The 23,853-nt window shown below is 40.5% G+C and overlaps 1 protein-coding gene across 7 annotated transcripts in view; it reads left to right on the forward strand.

Annotated features, from left to right (window-relative positions):
* Dicer1 (dicer 1, ribonuclease III) overlaps window positions 1-23,853 on the forward strand; it is a 69,221-nt gene that overhangs the window by 20,200 nt on the left and 25,168 nt on the right. For 3 of the 7 annotated variants that reach the window (XR_012907761.1, XM_075948465.1, XM_075948466.1), the window contains 10 exons: window positions 3,326-3,513; window positions 4,140-4,302; window positions 5,058-5,188; window positions 6,050-6,184; window positions 6,840-7,000; window positions 9,793-9,961; window positions 11,523-11,995; window positions 19,571-19,703; window positions 21,697-21,939; window positions 22,595-22,749. Coding sequence is in view for 6 of the 7 variants with exons in the window: in XM_075948465.1 (XP_075804580.1) it covers window positions 3,370-3,513; window positions 4,140-4,302; window positions 5,058-5,188; window positions 6,050-6,184; window positions 6,840-7,000; window positions 9,793-9,961; window positions 11,523-11,995; window positions 19,571-19,703; window positions 21,697-21,939; window positions 22,595-22,749 (1,907 nt within the window). In the remaining variant the exon portion in view is untranslated. Of the gene's footprint in view, window positions 1-3,325; window positions 3,514-4,139; window positions 4,303-5,057; window positions 5,189-6,049; window positions 6,185-6,839; window positions 7,001-9,792; window positions 9,962-11,522; window positions 11,996-19,570; window positions 19,704-21,696; window positions 21,940-22,594; window positions 22,750-23,853 lie in introns of those variants that run through there. The other 4 variants (XM_075948469.1, XM_075948467.1, XM_075948468.1 and 1 more) reach the window with 2 other exon arrangements.

Here is a 23,853-nt window from a genome sequence, read left to right on the forward strand (position 1 = left end):
TTGGATACACAGACGTCCCCCCACCCCCAGAATAGTAATTGATCATGATAAAGAAGGAAATGTTGACAGTTGTGATAACCTAACTATACAGAGAGACCATTACACTAAGTGCAACAAACCAGGCTTAGAAAGACAAATACTTCAGGCCCTCTTCTGTGGGTCTAGTAAACAGAGTTCTCTGACAAGGTGAGAGCATAGGTGACAAGTGTAAAGGGTGGGAGAATTGAGGAAATGCTGATTGAAGGGCATTAACATTTCAGTTACGGGGAGTAAGTTCTAGAGCTCTAATAGCCAGTGGGCTACAGTTGGTAATACTGTTTGCATTGTATAGTTGAACCTGCTCAGTGTGGTTTCTTAGTGTTCTCACCACACCAGGACATAGGAGCTGTGAACGTGTAGACTAGCTGACTGTGACAGTCAGTTCACTGTGTGTGTTCTGTCACATTCTTTTAGTATAGCCGGTTTCGTCGTGAAAAGCTGTCAGATCTTCCCTAGATCAGTTAATATGTTTTGTTGTCTGTCTCTTTCAGTAGTCTGCTGTGGCGTATTTTCATAGTTTCTTTTGTATTTTATGATACTGAGTTTTGAAGAATAGTTTCCTTCTGCTTTAAAAAGTGGGAGCACACTTACTTGCTTTGTGGATCATTTTTCTAGATTAATTGTTATTAAAGTTGTTTATCTGAGAAGTGTTCTAGACGGGGGAGCTGCTGGTCTCATGTGTAAAGTATTTGGAAGTGAAAAAAGACTGTTGACTGTTTCATTGTTGCTGTCTTTTCTCCTTCCTCTTAGATTCCTATTCCTTAGGACTTAGTTTTGTTGAAACTTTCCACAGTGCCTTGATGTGCTGAGTGAAAAAGTGTGGGGCCAGGCTTAAGGGCAAGGTTCCTAGATCAGCTGTGATTGGGAAGCAGCTATCATGGAGTGGTAGCAGGCCCAGGAAAGTGCTGCCTTAGTTGGTAGGCCTTCAGGGTGGCCTCTTGATCTTAAGAAGCTAGGTGAACTTGATTTCCATGCGAGGTTCTTGAGTCCTGTGTGCTGTGGAATTGGGAACTATGTGTGTCACGTGGGGTACAGGGAATGGATGTTAGACTTTGATTCCAGTAGAAAGTGAGTTATCTCCCATGAGGAATATGGTTTCTTTGATCCAATAATGATGATGATCGTGGTGGTGATGTGTGTGTGCTGGGTGGTGGTGATGTGTGTGTGCGGGGTGGTGGTGGTGGTATGTGTGGGGGGGTGGTAATTGCCTGATAGTTTCTCCAAAAGTACTCTCTCAGCCCTTTCATGTGTCCTTCCTTTGAAAAGCATATTAAGAATAGTAATGTTTATTGGTGTGTGGACAAGCTGTCTTTCCAAGATCCTCAGTGCCTGTGCTGCTTCCTTACAACAGTACCTTGAATAGGCTGTGTACTGAATTATGCCATCTTGATTTCTGCAACATGAGTGCAGTGTTGTAGCTCATGAAAGAGACTGGGAAGTAAAATGTTTGGTTTTCAGAAAACTAAAGAGCTGGATTCTTTTCTGGTGTCAGAGTAATAGTGAACACTACTGCAATTAGTAGAGTAGGGGTAAGAGCATAAGAGGGGTAAATGTTCCAAGTGCAGGATCAGTAATTTCTGCTCATCGAGGGGAGCTAGTGATAGGCTTTCCCTTAGAGTCTTGTCATCCTTGACTTCTGTTCTGGTTGAAACTTTTAGGAAGATTGGCCTGGGGATGGTTAGTGCAGTGGGAACATGAGGAGCTGGTTCTTTTGATCCCAAGCACCTGTGTGAAAAGCCAGGCACCATGATTATCTATAATCTGAACTGGTAGTAGGATGGGTTGTGTGTATGTGGTAGTTACAGGTAGAGATGGACAGATCCTGAGGTATTGGTGACCAGCCAGTTATTATGATCCTGCAGACTATGCCAACTAGTTTGAGATTTCTATCCCTTCATTCCAGTGCTCCAGTGACAAACCAAAATAGAACTTCACCAAAGCCCAACTTGGGGGAAACCTGTGAGTTTATTGTGTTTATTTACAGAGCATCGGTGAGAGGTCATTTAGAGGAGAGTGAGTGACTGCAAAGCAGACACACCACTGGAAATTCCCACCTCAGCATGGATGGTAGCTTCTTATAGCTACATAGATGGGGTCTCCTCTTCTGTTAATTTTCCACTCTAGACCTCCTGAGACCACGAGGCCATGCATAATTAGAGCAGGATTCTATGCAGATGGCAGGAGGTGTAGGGGTGTACAGCTGGAAGTATCCACTGACCCTCCTCACCTGCTCCTTCTATGAGGGAAGGCCAGCACTCAGTAAGATCTGCTTTGGGGAAATCACAAGTAGTCACAGCTGTTCTGGTGAGAATGGTGGCCATTATGCTCAGATGACAGTGCTTTATAACACCAGTGTAGCTGATGGTGAGTTCCCGTTTCAGCAAGAGTCCCTGTCTCAAAAAAATGAGTGTGCTGGAGGATGACATCAAGTGTTGGCCTGTGGCTGCTACAGTTGCACACACTGGCACAGACATAAACACATATGATTTTTAAAAGATCAGCTTTTATTTTGCTGGCTTACATAGTGAAAATTACTTCTGGAAAAGAGTATATGGAAATGGGAGATTGCTTAGATGACAAGGAAGAGAATGTCATGCGTTTAATGTATCAGGGGTATGTATAATTTTAAATATAAATGTCTAAGGATAGTTTTAGCTATGCAGGTGTAGATCGACAGTTAAGCACAACACCCCTTTTAAGAAAACAATGTAACCAGGTCAGGTGTTTGCATCTTTAGTGCCTGCCTGTAGGTTGACTCATTATTTTGTCAACATAATGTTAGAGAACTTACAAAGAGATGTTTTTATATGTTTGTACTTCACAATATAATGTGTATATTTACATGCTTACATGCATGTATATGTTTAACAAGGCATCATATGGTACATGTTGTCTTTTAAGGGTTTATTCTGGGCTTTGCTCTTTGCCAATAAATAGCGATGGAGTCTTTAATACCTTTAGATAGCTAAAGTTACTATGGTTTTCTACTAGTTTAAAGGCTAGTTCTTATTTTCTAGTAATGTAGCAGTACAAATTGATGTGTTTATATTTGTGCAGTTGCCTGGTTTATTCTTTAGACAAACTTCTAGGTATAGGATTGCTAGGTTGTGTATAGACTGCTTGACTTTTAAAACCATCCTCTTAGATCTCAAGAGAGACCAAACCAACCACAGGAAGAACTGGAAAGACTCTCAGGAGTGGTAGTCTGATGTCTCTCTTGTTCCTGTGCTTTCTTTTGTTTTAACCCTGCATGGTTGTGTAATGGTATTCTTTTTCCCTTTTATAGTAAGCTGTGCTAGAACAAAATGCAATGAAAGAAACACTGGATGAATGAAAAGCCCTGCTTTGCAGCCCCTCAGCATGGCAGGCCTGCAGCTCATGACCCCTGCTTCCTCACCAATGGGTCCTTTCTTTGGACTGCCATGGCAACAAGAAGCAATTCATGATAACATTTATACTCCAAGAAAATACCAGGTACTAATGAAATGACTAATACTGGAGCATTTTTCACTAAAGTAAAATAAATTAGTACAGATTTGACACAACTTATAAAACTCATTTACCCTTTCAAGCCTCCCTCTTCTGATTAATTTTCTTGTTTAAAACATTTTTGTTCTTAATTGTTCTTTTCTGTTCTAACATCTGCTGGGTAATTGATTTGTTGTGTTGGTTCTGTTTGCAAGTCCTTCCCCATTCCCCCCAATTCACACTGTTCCTTCATATCCATTTGGATGTATCAATCCTAATGAGCTGGATAGGAATGGAGATTGTTTTGAAAGTGTTCAGCCCTGAGCTGTAGAAACATACCTAGTGTAGGTTCGGTTATATGTGTTGTTCTAGAAAACTAACATGTGCAGAAATAATTCTTAAATGTAATTGTTAGTGCCATATTAATGTATGTTTATAGCAGCACAGCAGTGTCTAACAGCTATTTTACTTCCCTGTAATTCTTGAGTAAATAGGAAGACATTGTTTTCTTTTTGTAAAGTTGTCTGCAGATTTAGATTTTAGAAAACAGAGAAATTTCTCATTTAAAACAAAAGCCAATTCTTAAATGTGGTGCCTAGTTAAGAAGTGTATGATCTTTTCCCATGTTTCAGGTTGAGCTGCTGGAAGCGGCTCTGGACCATAACACCATTGTCTGCTTGAATACCGGCTCAGGGAAGACGTTCATCGCGGTCCTGCTCACCAAAGAGCTGGCCCATCAGATCAGGGGCGACCTCAACCCACATGCAAAAAGGACCGTGTTCCTCGTCAACTCTGGTAATCAAACATCTTTTACCAAATGTGAGAACAAAATTGGATGAGACTTCATGTTTTAACAGACTATCTCTGTGGGTATTAAATTAAATTTTTGAAAGAGAGTTTGACAAGTAATGAGCTTACTGAAGTCCTGCTAGCCAAAATACCATTTTATTTCTCTGTAGAATTTCTCTGATTTTTCAGACTCTGCATTTCTCTTAATGAGACTTGCTCTGGGGCTCTTAGCCGGCTAAGCTGTGAAAATTGCTTTCATTCTTGGTATCTTCATAAAGCAGGTTGCTGCAGCACTTTTAGAAACTTGGATCTTCTTTAAAGCTGCTGAGAAAAACTAAGTGTCTGATGTTCATATATGTGGGAATATCAAAGTGAAAGCACAACCTGTGAACCCAAAATGACCTCCCTTTTTGTTTTTTTAAAGACAATCTCAGAATAATTGTGTGATTTGAACAATACTTCTTGGTGAGTTGATCTGGTTTCATTGAAGCTAGCAGGAGGGATGGATGTGAAGTTGGTGCCCTTCAGCCTGAAAAGAACTTAGGTCTTAGGATGAAGGAAATCAACTGTGAATGGGGTATGAGGATGTCTGCAGGAAGAGACAGGGCCCATCCTCTGATTTTAGAGGGTGATCTAGGAACCATGATTTTTAAATTAGCCATTTAAAAAATTGGTGGCTAGGTATAACTTGATAATTTTGTAACTGTTCAGAAAACCAGTTGGGCACATTGTTCATGTTTACATGTTATCTTTGTGACCAGCAAACCAGGTTGCTCAACAAGTCTCAGCTGTCAGAACCCACTCAGATCTCAAGGTTGGGGAGTATTCAAACCTAGAAGTCAATGCATCTTGGACAAAAGAGAGATGGAGCCAAGAGTTTACTAAGCACCAGGTGAGACCTGCAGGGCGTTTCACGGGATAGATCCTACCAGTTCTTGATTTGATTTGATTTGATTAGCATTAACCTTCACTATCTGAGGTAGTTAGAAAACGACACTTTCCCAGTACCTTTGCGTTCTCTTCCTGTAAGGTTCATCTGAAGCCAGTATGAACAATAAATTACTGAGTGCGTGTCATTCAGAGGGTAGAAAAGAGACAGCTGCCGTTATTTACTTGCTTGAAAAACACAAATACCTGTAACCGATTTTGAACTTGAAGAAAATGTACTTTTGAGTTAGGCACTTTTGAAACTGGAAGTTTCTTGGTTGAGACCTCTGCCTTTGTGTTTCCATGTAGCTAGTGTATGCTAAGGGCTTCTTATGTGTGGTGCTAGGAGGTGCACACTGTTGAGGACTGCTTTGTAATATTCAACAGCCTACTAATCACTAGTATGCCTCACATTGAAATGAAGCCAATTATAAAGCCTGTCCACAGAACAATAGGCTGTACAAAGAATATATAATCTTTCAGAAAACCCTGTCAGCTCAGTGCAATTCTTTTGTGATTTGACTAGGTTGACAGGTCTTGTCTTTTAATTATGGTTGGGGAAGCCTGATGTCGATTTAGTAACTTACCATGAGGATGTGGTCTCCCTTTCTAAGGACTTTTCCTCATAATCTTTTCCCATATTTTCATTGTATACATCTTGGTTCCAGTGTTTGTATGTATGTTCTACATATGTAAAATTTTTTGCTTTAATTTTGACCCATGAATTTAATAATCTTCACTTCCATATACTGACTTTGTGGTCTCTGGTAGAGGGATAACCAGGCAAGTTAATGGCATTTGTGTACTGATGTCAGTTTTATTTTAGGTTCTCATTATGACTTGCTATGTCGCCTTGAATGTTTTGAAAAATGGTTACTTGTCACTGTCAGACATTAACCTTTTGGTGTTTGATGAGTGTCATCTTGCAATTCTAGACCACCCCTATCGAGAAATTATGAAGGTAAGTTTTTAGAATTTATCAACTTCAACAGTTCATGATCAAATTATTGAGTTTATTAAGCTATCGAGCATTATAGTTTTAAATTTTTAAGATTTTTATTTTATATGTATATGAGTTTGCCTGCACTTATGTCTGTGTACCACATTTGTGTATGGTATGCTCAGAGGCCAGAAGAGGCTGTTGGGTATTTTTGAAACTGGAATTACAGATGGTTGTGAGCCAATGTATGAGTGCTGGAAATTGAACCTGGGCCCTCTGAAAGAGCAATCAATGCTCTTAATTGCTGAGCCATTTCTCCAGCCCTATATACTGTTTAAAAAAAAAAAATCAAAGAACAGTGATATTAGTTGCCAGTATTGGGAACTTGATTCTAGTATACAGATGAATAAATCTTAAAACTAATTTCATTAATCTATAATCTGTAATGTTTTTAACATTGTAATATTGATTTTTTTAGAGTATCCAAATATGCCCTTTTGAAAAATAAATCTTTAAACATACAAACAAAAATGCAATAATTTATAGTATTATGCTGCTGTTTCCACAGAAGTGGATTTTAATAGCTGCCAGTGTTCCTGTGTTTGGATGTGGCAGTGTCTCTTGCTGTGGTCTGACATGAGGAAGTCCTTACTTTCTGTATCTTTCATTATGCCAGCTCTGTGAAAGTTGTCCATCATGCCCTCGAATTTTGGGACTAACAGCTTCAATTTTAAATGGAAAATGTGATCCGGAGGAATTAGAAGAAAAGATTCAGAAACTGGAGAAGATTCTTAAGAGTAATGCTGAGACTGCGACTGACCTTGTGGTCTTAGACAGGTTTGTTTGTGCTTCTCAGTGGCTTGGCTTTCAGTGCAGTTAGTTACCAGCAGCCACAAGTGTCCGTCTGCCCTTGTTTCTCCAGAGAGCCCCAGATGGGCTGCTGCCACCTTCAGTGATGGTGTTGTGTGGGTGAGTGTGCTGGCTAGTTTTATGTCAGCTTGACACAGCTATACTTACCTGAGAGAAGGGAACCTCAACTGAAAAAAATGTCTCCAGAAATAAGATTGAGCTGTAAATAGACAAGCCTGTAAGGCATTTTCTTAGTGATCGATGGGGGAGGGTCCAACCCATTGTGGGAGGTGCCACCCTGAGTGCTGGTAGTCCTGGGCTGTATGAAACAGCCGACAGAACAAGCCAGAGGGTCAGGCCAGTGGCCTCTGCATCAGCTCCTGCCTCCAGATTCCTGTCCTGACTTCCTTTCACAATGAATTGTGATACAGACATGTAAGCAAAATAAACCCTTCCCCGAGTTGCTTTTGGTCTGATGTTTCCTCACAGCAGTAGTCACCCAGACTAAGTCAGTTAGCCCTTCCTGTTCCCTGGGGTAAACACTGGGGACATTTACCTTCAGTGGAAAGGACACCATCAGTGTGTGCCTTGGTATTTTGACCTAGACATCTCTCAGGGCACGTTGAAGGATTCTTAGAGAATTCAGCAGTATACTTTAAATATTTGAGAGTACCCTATTGTTTTGAAGATATTTTTTTGGAGGTTTCTGACAACGATGCTGTTTGTGCTTTGTAAGTTGTCTTGGTTGAAGAGTAAACAGTTTTGAGCTTCTGTAACTTAATCGACATGGAAGCAGACACATGCACACAGCTTGATCCTTATGTTTACCTCTGTAGAAAGGAGCTGTAGCAGTTAGTGAAAACTGCCATTTTGGCAGAATCTAGAATTACCTGGGAGACAAGTCTCTGGCAGATTGTCTTAATTGAGTTAATCAAGGTGGGATGACTCAGCCTAAAAGCATGTGGCACCATCCCCTGGGGCTAGGGTCCTGGAATGAATTAAAAGGGGAAAGTGAGCTGTAACTAGGCACCCAGTGTTTCTTGACTGTGGATATGATGGAACAGCTGCTTCAGTTTCTTCCTGTTCTGACTTTCCTGCCATTTTAAACAGTATCCCTAAACTGCACCCCTTCCCCACTTAAGTTCCTTTTGTCGGGGTGCTTTCTAACAGCAGCAGCGAAGACTCAGACAGAAGCCTTATATAAGTTAGTAGGGAAACGGCTTACTGTGAGCAGGAATAAACAGTGAGTATGGATGTGTGTTTGTAAGTAAATACAACATTCAGTTCACATCAGAATAGTCTAATGTTCTTACTGGTAACCTGCTAGTGAATCTTCTGGCCCTTGGAATAGGCTGTTACTTCCCTCAGCCAAGCAGCTGTGATGTCCACACACACCATGTGTGTTTGTAGGTTGTCATGATTTGTGAAAGACACACAGTGGATTCAGAGAATGACATCAGAAATGAATGGAAGTGGGCAGTTTACCTTACAAAGATACGTTAATATTGACAGAGTCAGTGGAATGACTCAGCACATAAAAACCTGCCTGAGTTAAATACATGGGTTCTATCCCTTCCAAGCTCCTGTCCGTTCTGCAAAATGGGTGACATGGCACTGTTCTTCACCGTCACTGTCATGAAGATGGAAGGAAAGAACTGACCTCACGGAGTTGCCCTCCTACTCCGCATTGTAGTTCTCACATGCCTGCCACCATCATACAGACACAACATATAAATTAATAAATAAAAACTTTACAGTTGAGATTTTCAGGTGTTAAAAAAGATTTCACGTAGGGGACTGGAGAGATGGATCAGCAGTTAAAGAGTGATTGCTGCCCTTCCAGAGAACCCGAGTTGGTTCCCACTGTTCACATCAGGCACAGCCTTGAACATCTGCACTTGTGTATATACCCATTTATAGACACACACATCTTATAATAAAAAATAACTAAATATAAAAAATTTTAGATTATATGTTAAGCTGTACATTTAATGACAAAACATTCCCTGTGCCTTCTCCTGATCAGCTCTGTTGCTGAAAAATAATTATTGAATATTTTGAACATTTTTGGTTTTTGTTCTGCCTAAGTAGGCTAAAGATTGCAGTCAACTTACAAAACAAAATCAATTCTTGGACATCAATGAAATCTATTCAGAGTTCTTTGAGCCTTAGCTTTACAATGATGGCTTGCATCTAACTCAGTGAAAAGCCAAGTGCCACTAGGAAGGCATGCTGTGAGTCTGCCTTTTTACTTAAGTAGAAACATAAGCTCAAACTAGATAGAGGAGGTAAATGAATCAGAATGTTGTACTGAATTTTTAAAGGATGATGCAAAGGTCGTTTGGGGAAAAGGCAAGGGACTTTTTTTTTTTATTGGAAAGAGCTTTCGAAGGACTGTGGTTGGTTCTGTTTCAGTGGGATTACCTAATATTGCTGACACTCATTTCTTTTTCCAGCCTTCCTGCATTTGGATTAAGACAGAGTAGAGTTCCCAGCATACTTGAGATGTAGTAAACATCCAATCTGCGTTCTTTTCTTTCCTGTTTCCTTTAGGAAAACCTCTTGTAAATAATATTTATTTATTTTATATTAAAAAAAAAGCCTGTTTATTTTCTGTGGGGAAATTCAGAAATATGAAAAAATAATAATTAAAATAAGTACCTAAAATTTTACCATACTGCTAACATTTAGAATATTTTCTTAGTATCTTTTTTCCTTGTTTTTATAAGCAGTTATTCATTTTCACTGATGATATTGACAGCTTGTTTCTGATTTTAAAGATACACTTCTCAGCCGTGTGAGATTGTGGTAGATTGTGGACCATTTACTGACAGAAGTGGGCTTTATGAAAGACTGCTGATGGAATTAGAAGAAGCACTTAATTTTATCAATGATTGTAATGTATCTGTACATTCAAAGGAAAGAGATTCTACTCTGATTTCCAAACAAGTAAGTATGTGCAGAGTCTCTCTCTGTTGAGCACTGCAATGAAGGAGTACTTCTGCTGAGGCTCTTTCTCCCACATTTTAGTTTAAACTATCTTATTAGTGCTGGACAGTTTTCATTGAACATGTGATAGCTAGCATATGTTAAGGTTGGGTTTGTTTGACAGTCACTTGTGTGTTATAACCCTCCCTGCAGGACTAGGAATTTGGATTATGCCTGTTTAAGAAGTGAGTCCAGTTTGTTTTGTTTTGCTTTGCTTTTGGTCAGATGAGTTAGTTCCTGCTGGAACTTTTGGTCTGGGTCCTCTGCTATTTACTAACATTTGTAACAAGAATACCCCACACCTGCAGCAGCAGCTGCAGCACTCTGCCTTTTATCCTGTTGGAAGTAAAAATTATGGGACCCATTCCTGGCCTACTGAGTCTGGTCTCAGGAGGGTGTCCATAGGACTAACGAGTTTGAGAATCCCTTCCAGTGATCCTGATGTCATTGATGCTTGACAACTAGTGACCACTGTAGGTCTTTGCAGTGAATATCAATGCTCACTTAAATGTGGTCAGAATTTCTCGTGTTTTTTTTTTTTTGTTTGTTTGTTTGTTTTTTTCTCTGCAATGTCCAGGTTGGTTTTTTTGTTTGTTTGGTTTTTGGAGACAGAGTCTCACTGTGTATCTGTGTATCTTCAGTTGTCCTTGAATTCACTCTGTAGGTATGTCTGACCCCTAACTCACAGAGATCTGCTTGCCTTTGTCTCCTGAGTGCTGGGATTGAAGGTGTGTGTCACTGTGCCTGGCCTTGGCTGGGTTTTTAATTAAACCCTATGAATCTTGCTTAGTTCATTTTCAATCCAATGTCCTTGCTGGCATATAGAACTGGTAATTGCCACATGTAGAGCCTGGCTGTACATTTTTATTCAACTCAGCTGAAGTTATAAGTTGGGCTACTCTGGACAGGCTCCAAGGTGAGATTCTGGATTTTACTGAGTGCTTTTTATTACAATGAAGCCAGAGGGGACGGTGCACAGTGGTGTACAACTGTCTCGCCTTTGTAGAGGAAAGTGCTGGTGCTAGCCTGGCAGAATTCACCCATACTTCCTAACATTCCATTTTAGTATTCATTATAGTAGAAACAATATATGTATGAATGACTAGGGAATGTGGGGTATGAGTACAATTGAAGGGACATTACTGTGGTCTTTGAAGAGTAGGGCTTTTCTGAGTTACTGCACTCCATAGCTCTTTACAGGGCTTAGTAGGGACCAGATGATGCAGTTGTAATTGTACAAATCTTTCATCTAAAGGTTAGCTTTTAAAATCTCTCACAGTTACATATTTTAGCTGCTATTTATTGTCTTTACTGGGAGAAAAGGAGATAATTCTAGGCATAGATCTGTGACAGGAAAGTTGGGAAGGCTGCAAGCTGTGCCTCTAATGTTAGGGAATTAACGTCTCTGTGTTCCTGTTGGGGTAAATTAGTTTTGAAGAAATGCTTTAGGACAGCTGAAGTTCAGCTGTTTGAAAGTATGTGATGATTATCCAGCTTTTGGTTTTCTTTACTCTTCTCCTAGATACTCTCAGATTGCCGTGCAGTGTTGGTTGTTCTGGGACCCTGGTGTGCGGACAAAGTAGCCGGCATGATGGTAAGAGAACTGCAGAAGTACATCAAACATGAGCAAGAGGAGCTGCACAGGAAGTTCTTACTGTTTACAGACACTTTGCTGAGGAAAATACATGCACTGTGTGAAGAGCACTTCTCACCTGCCTCACTTGACCTGAAGTATGTGACTCCTAAAGTAATGAAACTGCTTGAGATCCTGCGCAAATACAAGCCCTATGAGCGACAGCAGTTTGAAAGTGTTGAGTGGTACAATAATAGGAATCAGGATAATTATGTGTCCTGGAGTGATTCTGAGGATGATGATGATGATGAAGAAATTGAAGAAAAGGAAAAGCCAGAGACAAATTTCCCTTCTCCATTTACCAATATTTTATGTGGAATTATTTTTGTGGAAAGAAGATACACAGCAGTTGTCCTGAACAGGTAACTGTCTGAGCCAGTGTCTGTCCCATGCAGAACAAAGCAGGTTTTCATGTGAGGAAACAGTGCTGTGAGGGCTTGTAGAGCCTGCACACAGGCTTGTTTCTGTCTTTTACGAGGTCTCATCTGGAATTGGTGTGTCATGCTATCCTGAATTAACACATAAAATGTCTATAGTCACTTTCTCTAAAAACTAATTTTGACACAACTGACATTTCTGTCTTAAAGGACGCTAATTCATTCTAATTAATCCAAAGTAGAGAACATACAGAAAAGTTGAGTTGAAGTAAAGCATGACTTGTTTTGTGTGCAGTTGCTGGATTCAGGTCAGTTGTCAGTCAGCATTTGACGTATTAGGCTTTGCGTTGAGCATGTCTCACACAACTGTTTCTGTATACACTCTTAGCATATACTTGATCTGAGTATTGAGGATGAATTTTTTTATTATTATTAAAAATTTCCCCCTTAATGTGATACCATGAAATGCCGTTGTGGTTTCTGGGCATTTGGTCCTGAAGTCCTTAGAACCTTCAAAATGATAAGTATCATTTGTATGCTAAAGAATTGTTTAGTCTCAGGATGGGGGTTGGTCTAGAATGATCTAGGCAAGATTGGAACATAGCCTTTTCCAAGTGTTTGGGGAAGACTGAGTTGATGACCAGTGACCACTGATTTAACCAGTCATATAAGAACAGTTTCATAAACCCAGAAGATTAGAGGAGAGAGCTTCCGGGTCACTGAAGTTCCTGGATGGTGTGGACCTAGGAAGGGTAAAGTCATGTGTCCCTCCTCACTTGTCTTGCCTTGTGAATCCATTCATCTGTATCCTTTATATTAACCTGTATTATTATTATTATTATATTATATTATATTATATTATATTATATTATATTATATTATATTAACCAGTAAGTATTTTGGACCCTTTGGCTGCTCTGAAGAGGACGCTGCTTGGGACTTGGGACTGGCATCTGAAAACTAGGAGCATTTCTTAGAGACTGGACCTTTCAGGCTTTGGGATCTGATCATATCTCCAGGTTGATAGTGACAGAATCAAATTAAGTTACAGGCACAAGCCAGCAATATGTCTTCTTCTACAGAACTGATAGTTTGCTGGGGAAAATTCTGAGGTCACAAGTCTTCTGTTACTGACTTCTGTGTTTGAGAACATAGGAGGAAAGACCATTGTTCAGTCTTCAAGGCTGCACTGGGGAGAATTTAGAGGGAGATTCGCTGTTTAGTTTGGTTTATAGACTGCATATTAAAACATTTTGAGTTAGCCAGACAGTGGTGGCACACATCTTTAATCCCAGCACTTGGGAGGTAGAGATAGGCTGATCTCTGAGTTCGAGGCCAGCCTGGTCTACAGAGATAGTTCCAGGATAGGCTCCAAAGCTACACAGAGAAACCCTGTCTTGAAAAACCAAAAACCAACCAACTACACAAACAAACAAAACCATTTTGATTTGGAAGAGAATGTTACAAAGTTCTGAGAATATTAGTGAAGGTAATGGTTAATCCCTGTTTCTATCCTTTTAATAAATATTGGGTTTTTTTTCCCTGGAAACCTGGACACAGAGCTGTGCTTTAACTATGAGTCAGGTAGTCATTTAATATATGGTGTGTTTGGTTTTTTAGTAGGTATTCTACCGTTTTCTTCCTTAAGAGGGTCCTTATTTTTTTGTACTTAAGACTGTACTTTTCTGGGAGATCCATTAATTGGCCAAGTTTGATCCTTGAGAGCCTTTTCTGAAAGTAGTCATCTCTGAGGAGAAATTAAGCTTTGTTTCCTGAGGTAATTGGGATTTTTTTCTTAACTGCTTCTTGAATGTTTAGGAATTTTAAGTTTTTTGAATAATAGGAAATTGGATTGGATAGCAGTCATCTGGTACTTTTCAGGTGGGTGATTTTGCTGGTCACTGAGCCTGGGCCTCTTGATGGATATGAAGTGAAATACCTTGAGGTATGGAATTATATTTAAAAAGGACATTAGGTTGGAAGGGACCTCACTGAGCATCTAATCCAACCACTTAGTTCTAAAAAATGCTGCAGGAGGAAAAGTGATTTGCTCAAAGTTAAATTGCTAGTCAGTGGCAGAGACAATTCTAGAATCCTAATACCCAGCTCCCGACTTCCATTTCTTTCTACAATCATAACGCTCCTGGGTGTCTCTGAGCAACAGAACCAAGCACTTTCAGCAGTAAGCAAGCCAGGGGACCAAAAGGTGTGTGGCTGATGGGGGTGGCGATGGGGAATGGAAGTGGGGTTGTTATTTCTTAGACTGGGGTAAAGGCATTTCAGTTCGGTACCACACTGTGGATAGACTCCCTGCTCTGTGTATGATGGATGGCATTAGGATGAATGTTTTCTGGGCTTGGAGAGAATGGGAGTTTATCTTTTTTCTGCCCCCTATATGAAAGCTTTTAAAGAACTCATGCTAGGATCTGCATGTGTTTTATGCAAAGATGTGTCCATTTTCATTGCAGAATTATTAGCCAGAAAAGGTTAACTTAAAATCAATCACTTCCTATTGACTTAAGGATCAGATTAATTGTGATAAGCTTTCATAAAATGTGGCTGGAGTTAGTATTCTAGGATGAATGAAGAGCAGTCTGAGGGTTGACTTTATGGCATCTAATTAAAGGTACAGTAGAAATTTTGTTCTAATAAACTGAGCTTAGAAAAACTTGGTGCAACCTGGAGTCTTTCCTCCCCTCTGTTTATAGGAGGAAAGCCTCCTTGGTGTGACAGAGTAGATCTTAATACACAGGCTGCTTCATCTCCGGCCCTGCCAATCACACTGCTGCTGTGTGTGCTGCAAGCCCAGCTAGTTCTCCCTCTTGCAGTCTGTCTTGTGTACCCTCACTGCAGTGTTTACAGTACTCCATGGGGGGAAGATGACACCTGTCCCAGACCCAGGTGTCAGAAGGTGGTGCCCAGGTATTAAGTTCAGTCTTCTCTCTCTGCCTTTCTAGGATTGTGTGGTACCACCATTGGACAGACCTGCATGTATATCCTGTCTGTCTCAGACTTCTCCCTCTCTAATACTTTTCATTCTGAACTATTTTTAATTTACAGAGCAGATGGATAGAGTCCTGTGTTTTCTCATCAGTTTCCCTATGATTAAGGCCCATGTCTCAATCAGGGAACCAACATTAGTGTAGTTCTAGACACTTCACCTCTGGATTTGTCTGTTTCCATTTTTCTGTTTCTGTCCTCCAAGTGATTTTTGCTTTGAGATGTAGTCAAGACTAACCTACTAACAAGAAAGAATCTCAAATTAGTGCTCTTTGTGTCTTAGACATTTGCTGGGGTTACTGGGGTTACATGTTTAGCTCTATTCCTTTTGCACTTTTTTTGTGGCGGGGGCAGGATCTCCTTTAGTGCAGACTGGTTTCAAACTCACTGTGTAGGTGAGGACAACCTTGACTCTTCCTTGTAATTAATTGGTTTGATACAGGTGTGTGTCACCACCTCAGCTTTCCTGTCCCCCCAGGGATCATATAGCATTATTGTTGTCTCTTCAGTCTTCTCTGGTCTTTCCTTGTTTCTGATGGTCTTGAGGCTCAGGAATATTGGTCAGGTATTTCATATGCTGCTGCTCCATTTGGACTGGCTGGTGGTATTCTCAGGGTTAAGCTAGGGGTAGGGGATGTCAAAGAATACTGTAGAGGTGGCACTTCTCTCTGGTCATGTCAGACTAGGGGCTTAACAAAACCATCATTGATGAAGTTCAATTTTCTCTTATTGTCTGCCAACCTTCCTACTGTGAAGTGTTTCTCTTTTCTTAATTTATGCTTTGGAAGCAAATTCCCACATTTAGGCCGTCTACAGAAGGAAGGAATGATTAACCTCCACTTCCTGGGAAGGCAGTGTATATATGCCTGTTGTTTGGAAATTGTCCTTAACTCCTTAATCCTGTTTACTTACCTTTCAGTTTGTATTTATTGGATCAGTGCAGACCCATGTCTGAATTTTGGGTCATAACCTTACTAGTAGTGTACTATTCATTCAGATGCCCAGTTGTTTTCTTCTGGGCTACTAGGAGCTATTTGTGGGTGGCTTCTTTGCTCCTTTATACACCTTCATTCCTTTGTGTTTTAAGTACTTCTTTACTTGGCTAACAGATGCTTCATCACTGTTCTTGCCTTAATAGGGCTTTGTAGATTGCTTTAATGTGTTGATAATGTATGTGTGTATATTTACACACACATGTGTTACACTGACAAGATAGCATAACGATTAAGGGACACTGGTGTATATATGTGTGTTTGTGTGCATGCGCGCGCGCGCGCGTGTGTGTGTGTGTGTGTGTGTATGGCTCTTGTATTTTCTTTTGCCATAATCAGCCATTTTTGCAATGGACCTCCTCTCCTCTTCATACCCATTTTACAGGCACATATTTTGTAAATTTATCTAATTTTAAAACCTATGCATCTGCATCTATAAAATAGTAGTAACACCTCCTCCCTCTTACTGTTAGTACATGTCAGTGTACACAGAAATGGTGCACTGTCCAATGACTATCAGGGGTCAGGATAGGAGCTGGGCACATTGACAGATAGTTTAAGGGTTAAGGGACACTGGGTAGGGAAGTGTTGTAATGTACTTCAAGTACACGGTAGATATTTTAGATGTTAGTGTGCAAATATGTTCATTCTGTTGTGACTGTATTACGTAGCATGTGTGGTCATAAATCAGTTTCTGTAATCTAGTTCTCATGTACACCTTCTCTGTGTTTGTTCATGCCATCCTAATCCACCTGGGGAGGCATCATGTGGCACATGGTGTAGTCCTCCCTCTGCCCGAGTGCCGAAGAGAGGTTGAAAGTACTTGTATGGACACTCTGAGAAGCAACTTGACAAGAGTTTTATGCTTCCCGAATGTAATACAATTGAATTTTAGTGTTTTAAGTTTCATCTTCTTAGTGGTTTTTTCTATGGAATTTTACAGAAATACAGGGTTTTGGTGAGTTGGAAGTTTTTGAAAAATCTGGTTCTTTACTTTGATGTTGTGGATCCAGGGAGAACCATGGAGCTTAGCACATAGCTATCAACTTTCTTTCAAAGCCACAGGCACAGGGTGGGCCTTTTCACCTGTTCATCTGCCAAGAAATCTTAAAGAAATTTGTGCTAATCGCTTATTAGCTTGCTGAGGATAGCGGACACTTCTTTTCTTTTCCTTGATGCCCATGACTTAGGCTTGGGACATGGTTAGACATTCTCTTCATTAGTCTAGGTGAACAATCATTTCTGCTTAATGTTAACAGAATACATACATAACATTACATTGTTGCTTACAAGGTATTTTTAGTAATGTGCATATTGTCACTTCAATTCTGCAATTAGATGTCAGCATCATTAAGGCAAAATAAATTCCTGTTAGTATTTTCATTTTTCAGCTAATTGAAGCCTGCCAGCTTGATAATTTGGGCAAAACACATTCTTTTTTTTTTTTTTTTTTTTTTTTTTTTGGTTTTTCGAGACAGGGTTTCTCTGTGGTTTTGGAGCCTGTCCTGGAACTAGCTCTTGTAGACCAGGCTGGTCTCGAACTCACAGAGATCCGCCTGCCTCTGCCTCCCGAGTGCTGGGATTAAAGGCGTGCGCCACCACCGCCCGGCGGCAAAACACATTCTTAATTAGGAGTAACTTGAAGTGCATTTTAAAACCACCCATTCAAATTGATGCTTGTTTGTGTAAAACTAAAATGAACAGTATATGTTATTTCTAAGGTAATTTATTTCAGATTTGAGGCTTTGGGGCGTGCTGCTTGTTTTCATGTGATTCTGTTTTTTTGTTGCCCACATTGTGTATTCATCACAATAATGCAACAGACCTTGGAATGGGAGATCAGGAAGCCTCTGAATTTAAACATTTAAAGTCATTGAATCCTAGAACAGACTGGCTAGCCTGCTGACTGGAGGCACAAGATACTCTACATGGCCACCACATTTTGCCAGCTCTTTGATATTAGCCTGTTTCATCTATTTTTTAAAAAGAATGGTTTGACTTAAAAATGCAACTTTCCATTAGGAATTTATACTACATAACATGATTTCAGAGGGACCATGTGGAGTCACTTAGGTCAGGTGTGGAACCGTTTATCCTGTGCTGAGTCTTTGAATGTGGGTAGTTCCAAATAGCTGTAATGGCAGCACTGGCTGTTAACCTTCGTTCTCTGTAATGTGATCCATCCTGTAGCTCTTTTCCATGTTTAGTCAGAAGGCCCCTTTGGGTTTCTGGCACTACAGGTTAATGCCAAGGAGCAGGTGGGAAAGGGGCCATAGCTTGGGGCTCCTTCATAACATTGTGGTTATGGCATTGCTGTGAAAAAGCCCAGGACTCTGCAGGGTGAACGCTGTAACTCATGGGCTGGGAGCCAAAAGAGAATCTGAATTGAGCTGACCGGCCCCACTTTCCCAAGAACTCTGCTTCTAGTGATCATGGTAAGATGACCTAGGTGGACCACTGTCACACCTGTGGGGGAACGTGTGAGGTTAGGCTGCACTCACTGCTCTGCAAGAAGAGAGCCTGTTGTCTTTACAAGTCTGGGGTGTGGTTCTCTGACTAGCTTGGTCCCATCCTGGGACACCATTTTTGTTAAGTCATCATCCCTACTTTGGAGGTTAGAAGTAAAGTGACCTTTTTACTTGTTAGTGTGAGCCAGCTTTACAAATACCCAGCCTGCAGATGTGTATAATGAGAAAGGACACTGGTTTTTTTGTTTTTGTTTTTTTTGGAAACTTGTTAGGAAGAAATGACCAAGCTTTAGCTGTCAACTTGACACAGCCTGGAGTCACCTGAGAGGAGAACTTCAATTGAGGATCATCAGATTGGTCTTGGGGATGGGAGGGATTTCCTTGCTTGTTAATTGAAGGCCCAATGCACTATGGGTAGTACCCTCCTTAGAAGGTATAACTGGGCTATATAAGAAAACTGGCTTGTGAACCTTCCAGCAAGCATCATCTTCTGTTCCTGCTGTACATTTTTGGTTGTAAAATAGATTCCCTGGTCAGAGGTAATGCTCTGTGGACTAGCATGCTAGACTACAAATCAAGTTCCCGCCTTGAATTCCTGCCTCAGCTCCCTCAGTGATGGACTGTGACCTGACACTGTAAGCTGAAATGGCCCCATTCCTCCCCAGCACTGCTTTTGGTAAGAGTGTTTTGTCACAATAACAGAGGTAAAACTAGAGCAACTGTTTTGTTAGGGGTGTTGGCCCAAGCAAGACAAGAACAAGTACAAACTCTGGACTTGTATTCCTATTTCAAAGGAAACCTTAGACTAGATTTTAAGGGTCTGGAGAGAAGGCTCAGTGATTGAGAGTACATACTACTTTTCCAGAGGACCAGTGTTTGGTTGCTGTGTTGGGTGACTAACGACAGTCTGTAATTCAGTTCCAGGAATTCTGATGCCCTCTTCTGGCCTCTGTTGGCACCGTACACATGTAGTACACAGACAGAGAAGCAGGCATTGTGCATGGGCACACTAAAAGTAGAAAAATGGAAAATAAGAAAACTCAAAAGTTAAAATGTATTTTCCTTGGAAGTGTTTAACTCCATGTCTCTTACTTCCTTAGATTGATAAAGGAAGCTGGCAAACAAGATCCAGAACTGGCTTATATCAGTAGCAACTTTATAACTGGACATGGCATTGGGAAGAACCAGCCTCGCAGCAAACAGATGGAAGCAGAGTTCAGAAAGCAAGAGGAGGTGACAATGACAACAGTGGTTTTTAATAAGCTGAGAAACCTGGGACATGAAAACTCTTTCTTCTTAGTTCCCCAGCAGTTACTTCATTTTCTCCTTTTCTTTCTCCCACCCCGCTTTCCTTTCTTTGTAATAATATATTACTTGTTTATAAAGGGATCTGCTGTTCTCATGAAGTGACTAAGGGTTGGTGACATACTCAAAATTAGAGTAGCTTCTGGTGAATTAATTTGTTTTAATTGTTAGTAAGTAGTACATTTTCTTTCATGGATTTACTATCAGATATCTACATCTCATAGGAGAATAAATAAGACCATGACTACTATAGCCTTCACAGACCTGCAGAGCAACAACTATAGTCTTCTTGAGGTGTTTTTTAATGCTTACCTTTAAAGGCATACCTTTTTTTGATATATCTAAAAATCACTGTAATTTGTAAATGTAGCTTAAAATTGTTCATACTTTTAAAAATCTTATACAGGAAACTGCATATAAAGATGCTAAAATCTAAGTGTGACGGCAGACAGGATGCATTTGTTTGTTTTCTATTTAACTTAAAATTAGCAGAATAATTTCTGTTATAGGCATGTGGTCTTAGCATTTTGAGCAGATTTTTGGTCTGGGAAGTCCAAGAGCCAGTCTGATACCTGTCTGAAGAGCAACGTGTGCTATATAACTTAGCCATGTTGAGAAATAGATTAGTTTCTTTTCTTATAACTGACAAAATCCCCCACAGAAGCAGCTTAAGTAAGGAATGGTTTATTTTGCTTCATGATATGAGAGTCTACTGTGGCAGGAATGGGATCGTGACGGTAGTATGAGACAGCTGGTCATATTGCATCTTTAGTAAGAAAGCAAATAAATGAATATCTTTGCTTAGCTTGCTATCCCCTTGTTGTTGAGACCTGGACCCCTAAGACATGGATTGATGCTGCCCTGCCTGCATTTAAGGTGGATCATCTCTAACTTTACTTAAACTTCTCTGGATACATTTTTACAAAGAGGTCCAGTGTTGACAAAAGTTTCTGTCCTGCCTGGTCCTGCAGCCGTTCAGTCCCAAAGAAACATACAGAGGTCTACATTAATTATAAACTGGTCTATTAGCTCAGGCTTTCTTATTAACTAATTCTTACATCTTAAATTAGCCCATAATTCTTGTCTGTTAGTCATGTGGCTTGGTACCTTTTATCAGTGAGGCATTTTCATTTTGCTTCCTCTTGGTCTGGATAATGACTGCAGACTGAGTCTTCCAGAATTCTCCTGATCTCTTTGCCCCACCTCTACTTCTTGCCTGGTTGCCCCGCCTATACTTCCTGCCTGGCTACTAGCCAATCAGAATTTTATTTAAGTAATACAGTGACAAATCTTTACAGGGTAGAAGACCATTGTCCCACAGCAGTTCAGAGGTCTATCTTCTAAGTGTTCTAAGCTAAATCTAAGCTAAATCTCATCAAGTTCACTAATCGGGATTCCACAGATGGAAATGGGGTTTTAAATTTTGTGTGAAAATACTTACCCTTTGCTTTAATTATTTTTTTAAAATAAGTTTCTCAGGTGCTAGCAAATAAGCAAAGCTGTGCTTGTGACTTAATTCCAAGTGCACTTGGGGGGAGTTTAGTGATGGAGCTATGATGACATCTTTGCAGATCTTTGCACAACACAGTCTCACAGACACTGGGTGCCACTGTGGCAGGACAAAGCAGTAACAGGTCTCCAGGAGGGGCTCACTGCATTACTTGTATGGGTAATATGCTTGTGGTCAGTAAGGAGAAGCCTGAAGTCTGAAGGCGTTCAGTGAAAAGTCCTTTAATTAAATCAAGGCTTGTGGGCTTGTAACTGTGGCCTTGTTGGTTCTGTAGTAGTTTTCTTCCCTAGATTGACATTAGAGATGGTGTGTGCCCAGGGAATATGTCAGAAATGGTCACTGCTAATGATTTTGTAATGTTTTCTATTGGGAAATTCCTTAGAATTGTTTTTCTTGGTGAATCTTTTTCAGGTACTTCGGAAATTTCGAGCTCACGAGACTAACCTGCTCATTGCAACAAGTGTCGTAGAAGAGGGTGTGGATATTCCCAAATGCAACTTGGTGGTTCGTTTTGATTTGCCCACGGAGTATCGATCATATGTTCAGTCTAAAGGACGAGCACGAGCCCCGATCTCTAACTATGTGATGTTAGCAGATACAGACAAGATCAAGAGCTTCGAAGAAGACCTTAAGACCTACAAAGCTATAGAAAAGGTGTAATCACAAAGTTAATCTCTCTTCCTTTTTATGTGTGTGCATGGGAAGAGTAAAAGGTTGTTCTACAGAGCCCTGTCTCGTCTCAGCAGTGTGTACATATAAGGAAGTTGAGATGAATACAGAAATCTAGAATGCCCCAGTAAAATATCTGTGCCAAAGGACCTGAAGGTCATTTGAAAAGTGTGTCTGATGGGCACTGTAAATGTGAACAGCATAGTACCAGTGATTGAGTTGTGGCAGGAGAGTGATGAGACAGTTTACCAACAAGACACTGATGTGTCTTTTGTGTGTGCATGCACAGTGCCAGATAATCTGTGTACAGTGTATTTCCATATGGCTGGAGCTGGGAGGATTCTGTGGAGAGCTTTGCTGCAACAAATGGCTTTGGGATTTTTGAAGTATATTAGGAGAGATGGTTGTGTCACACAGCATACATGAAAAGATTTTTTTTTTTAGAACAGGGTTTTATTGTGTAGCCCAGGCTGGTCTAGAACCCATGGTCATTGTGCTTCAGCCTCCTGAATGCTAGGGTTATAGACAAGTGCCACCATGCCTGGATAGAGAGTTTTCTCTGTAGATACAAAGTCAGAAAGCTAACATGTTGCAAAGAAGATTCTTGTTCTCACCCTATATCTTGTTTATGAATGCTCAGATCTTAAGAAACAAGTGTTCAAAGTCAGTGGATGGTGCTGAGGCTGACGTTGATGCCGTTGTAGATGATGATGATGTGTTCCCACCATATGTATTGAGGCCTGATGACGGGGGTCCACGAGTCACGATTAACACTGCCATTGGACACGTCAACAGGTGAGGGATTAGATCATTTGTCAGTGTTTGAGGTCGAAGTCTAAACCTGCAGCATCGTGTGGTCTGTCTCTATGAGTGCATAAATGGCAGCTTTACAACAGGGCATTGGCAGACTGTACCCAGTGGCAAGTGCTACCACCAAGAAGAATAAAGGTACAGTGAGCACAGTGAGACAGTTTGAGCAGTCACATTCAGGACAGATTAGCCAAAAATGTATAAGCTGAGCTTAATCTTGAGAAAAATCTTATGGAAACTCCAAAAGATAGAGGTGCAAAACAAGGTCACTTAGATCAAGGAAAGATCAAAGATACGGAGATGTGACAGCCTGGTGCAACCTCATGCTTTGATTACAAAGAATGTTTTTGTGAAACCTGAATGGTTTTTCTGGGTGAAGGGCAGGTGAGAATTTCCTAGCACTCCGACAGCATTTTAATGTTTAAAATAGTTTCCAAGGTAAAAATGTAAATTAACTCTTACATTTATTTGCACCTTTGTTTTGTCCTTAAATGAGATTTATCCTGGTATATAAACTAGGCCTGGTCAGGAGAAAATTAATTATACTGAAATCCAAATTAATTCTTGATAATGATAGTTGATTGCTAATGGAAAATTCAGCACTACACAGTGCAAAAATTTAAAGTGGAATGAGTTCTTTGCTTATGTTTTAATTGTGGTTGTTTTCTGTGGTCCTGTTTCTTATTAATGGCAGTTAATAATAATGGTGTTGGGAAATGGACTTGTGGGCATGAGCTGTACCCTTAGCTGGCATTGGGGTGTCCTACTGTCAGGCCTCTTTGTAAGAAAAGCCAGACATCTGCCTACTTAATGTATGCCATGTGCATACATTCATATCTACATTATGTCTCATCCTTTGCTTCTGCTGACCCCATTTTTACTGTGGCTTGAGGTTCATTCTAAATTTCTTTTTATCTCTGCACTTCCCTCTTCCTGTGGTGAGAAAGCTGATCCAGTGTGCTCAGGTGTCAAGTGTGTGTTCAGCCCACCCGTCCAGCAGCCTCTCCTATCTTCCTAGTACCCTAGCTGCACTGGTCTTCCCCTGTGAGTTTTCAGGCCTGCTTTCTGCTCTGCTGCCATTTTATGCTA

The sequence above is a fragment of the Microtus pennsylvanicus genome, chromosome 14, assembly GCF_037038515.1.
Source record: "Microtus pennsylvanicus isolate mMicPen1 chromosome 14, mMicPen1.hap1, whole genome shotgun sequence".
NCBI classification, from domain to species: domain Eukaryota; kingdom Metazoa; phylum Chordata; class Mammalia; order Rodentia; family Cricetidae; genus Microtus; species Microtus pennsylvanicus.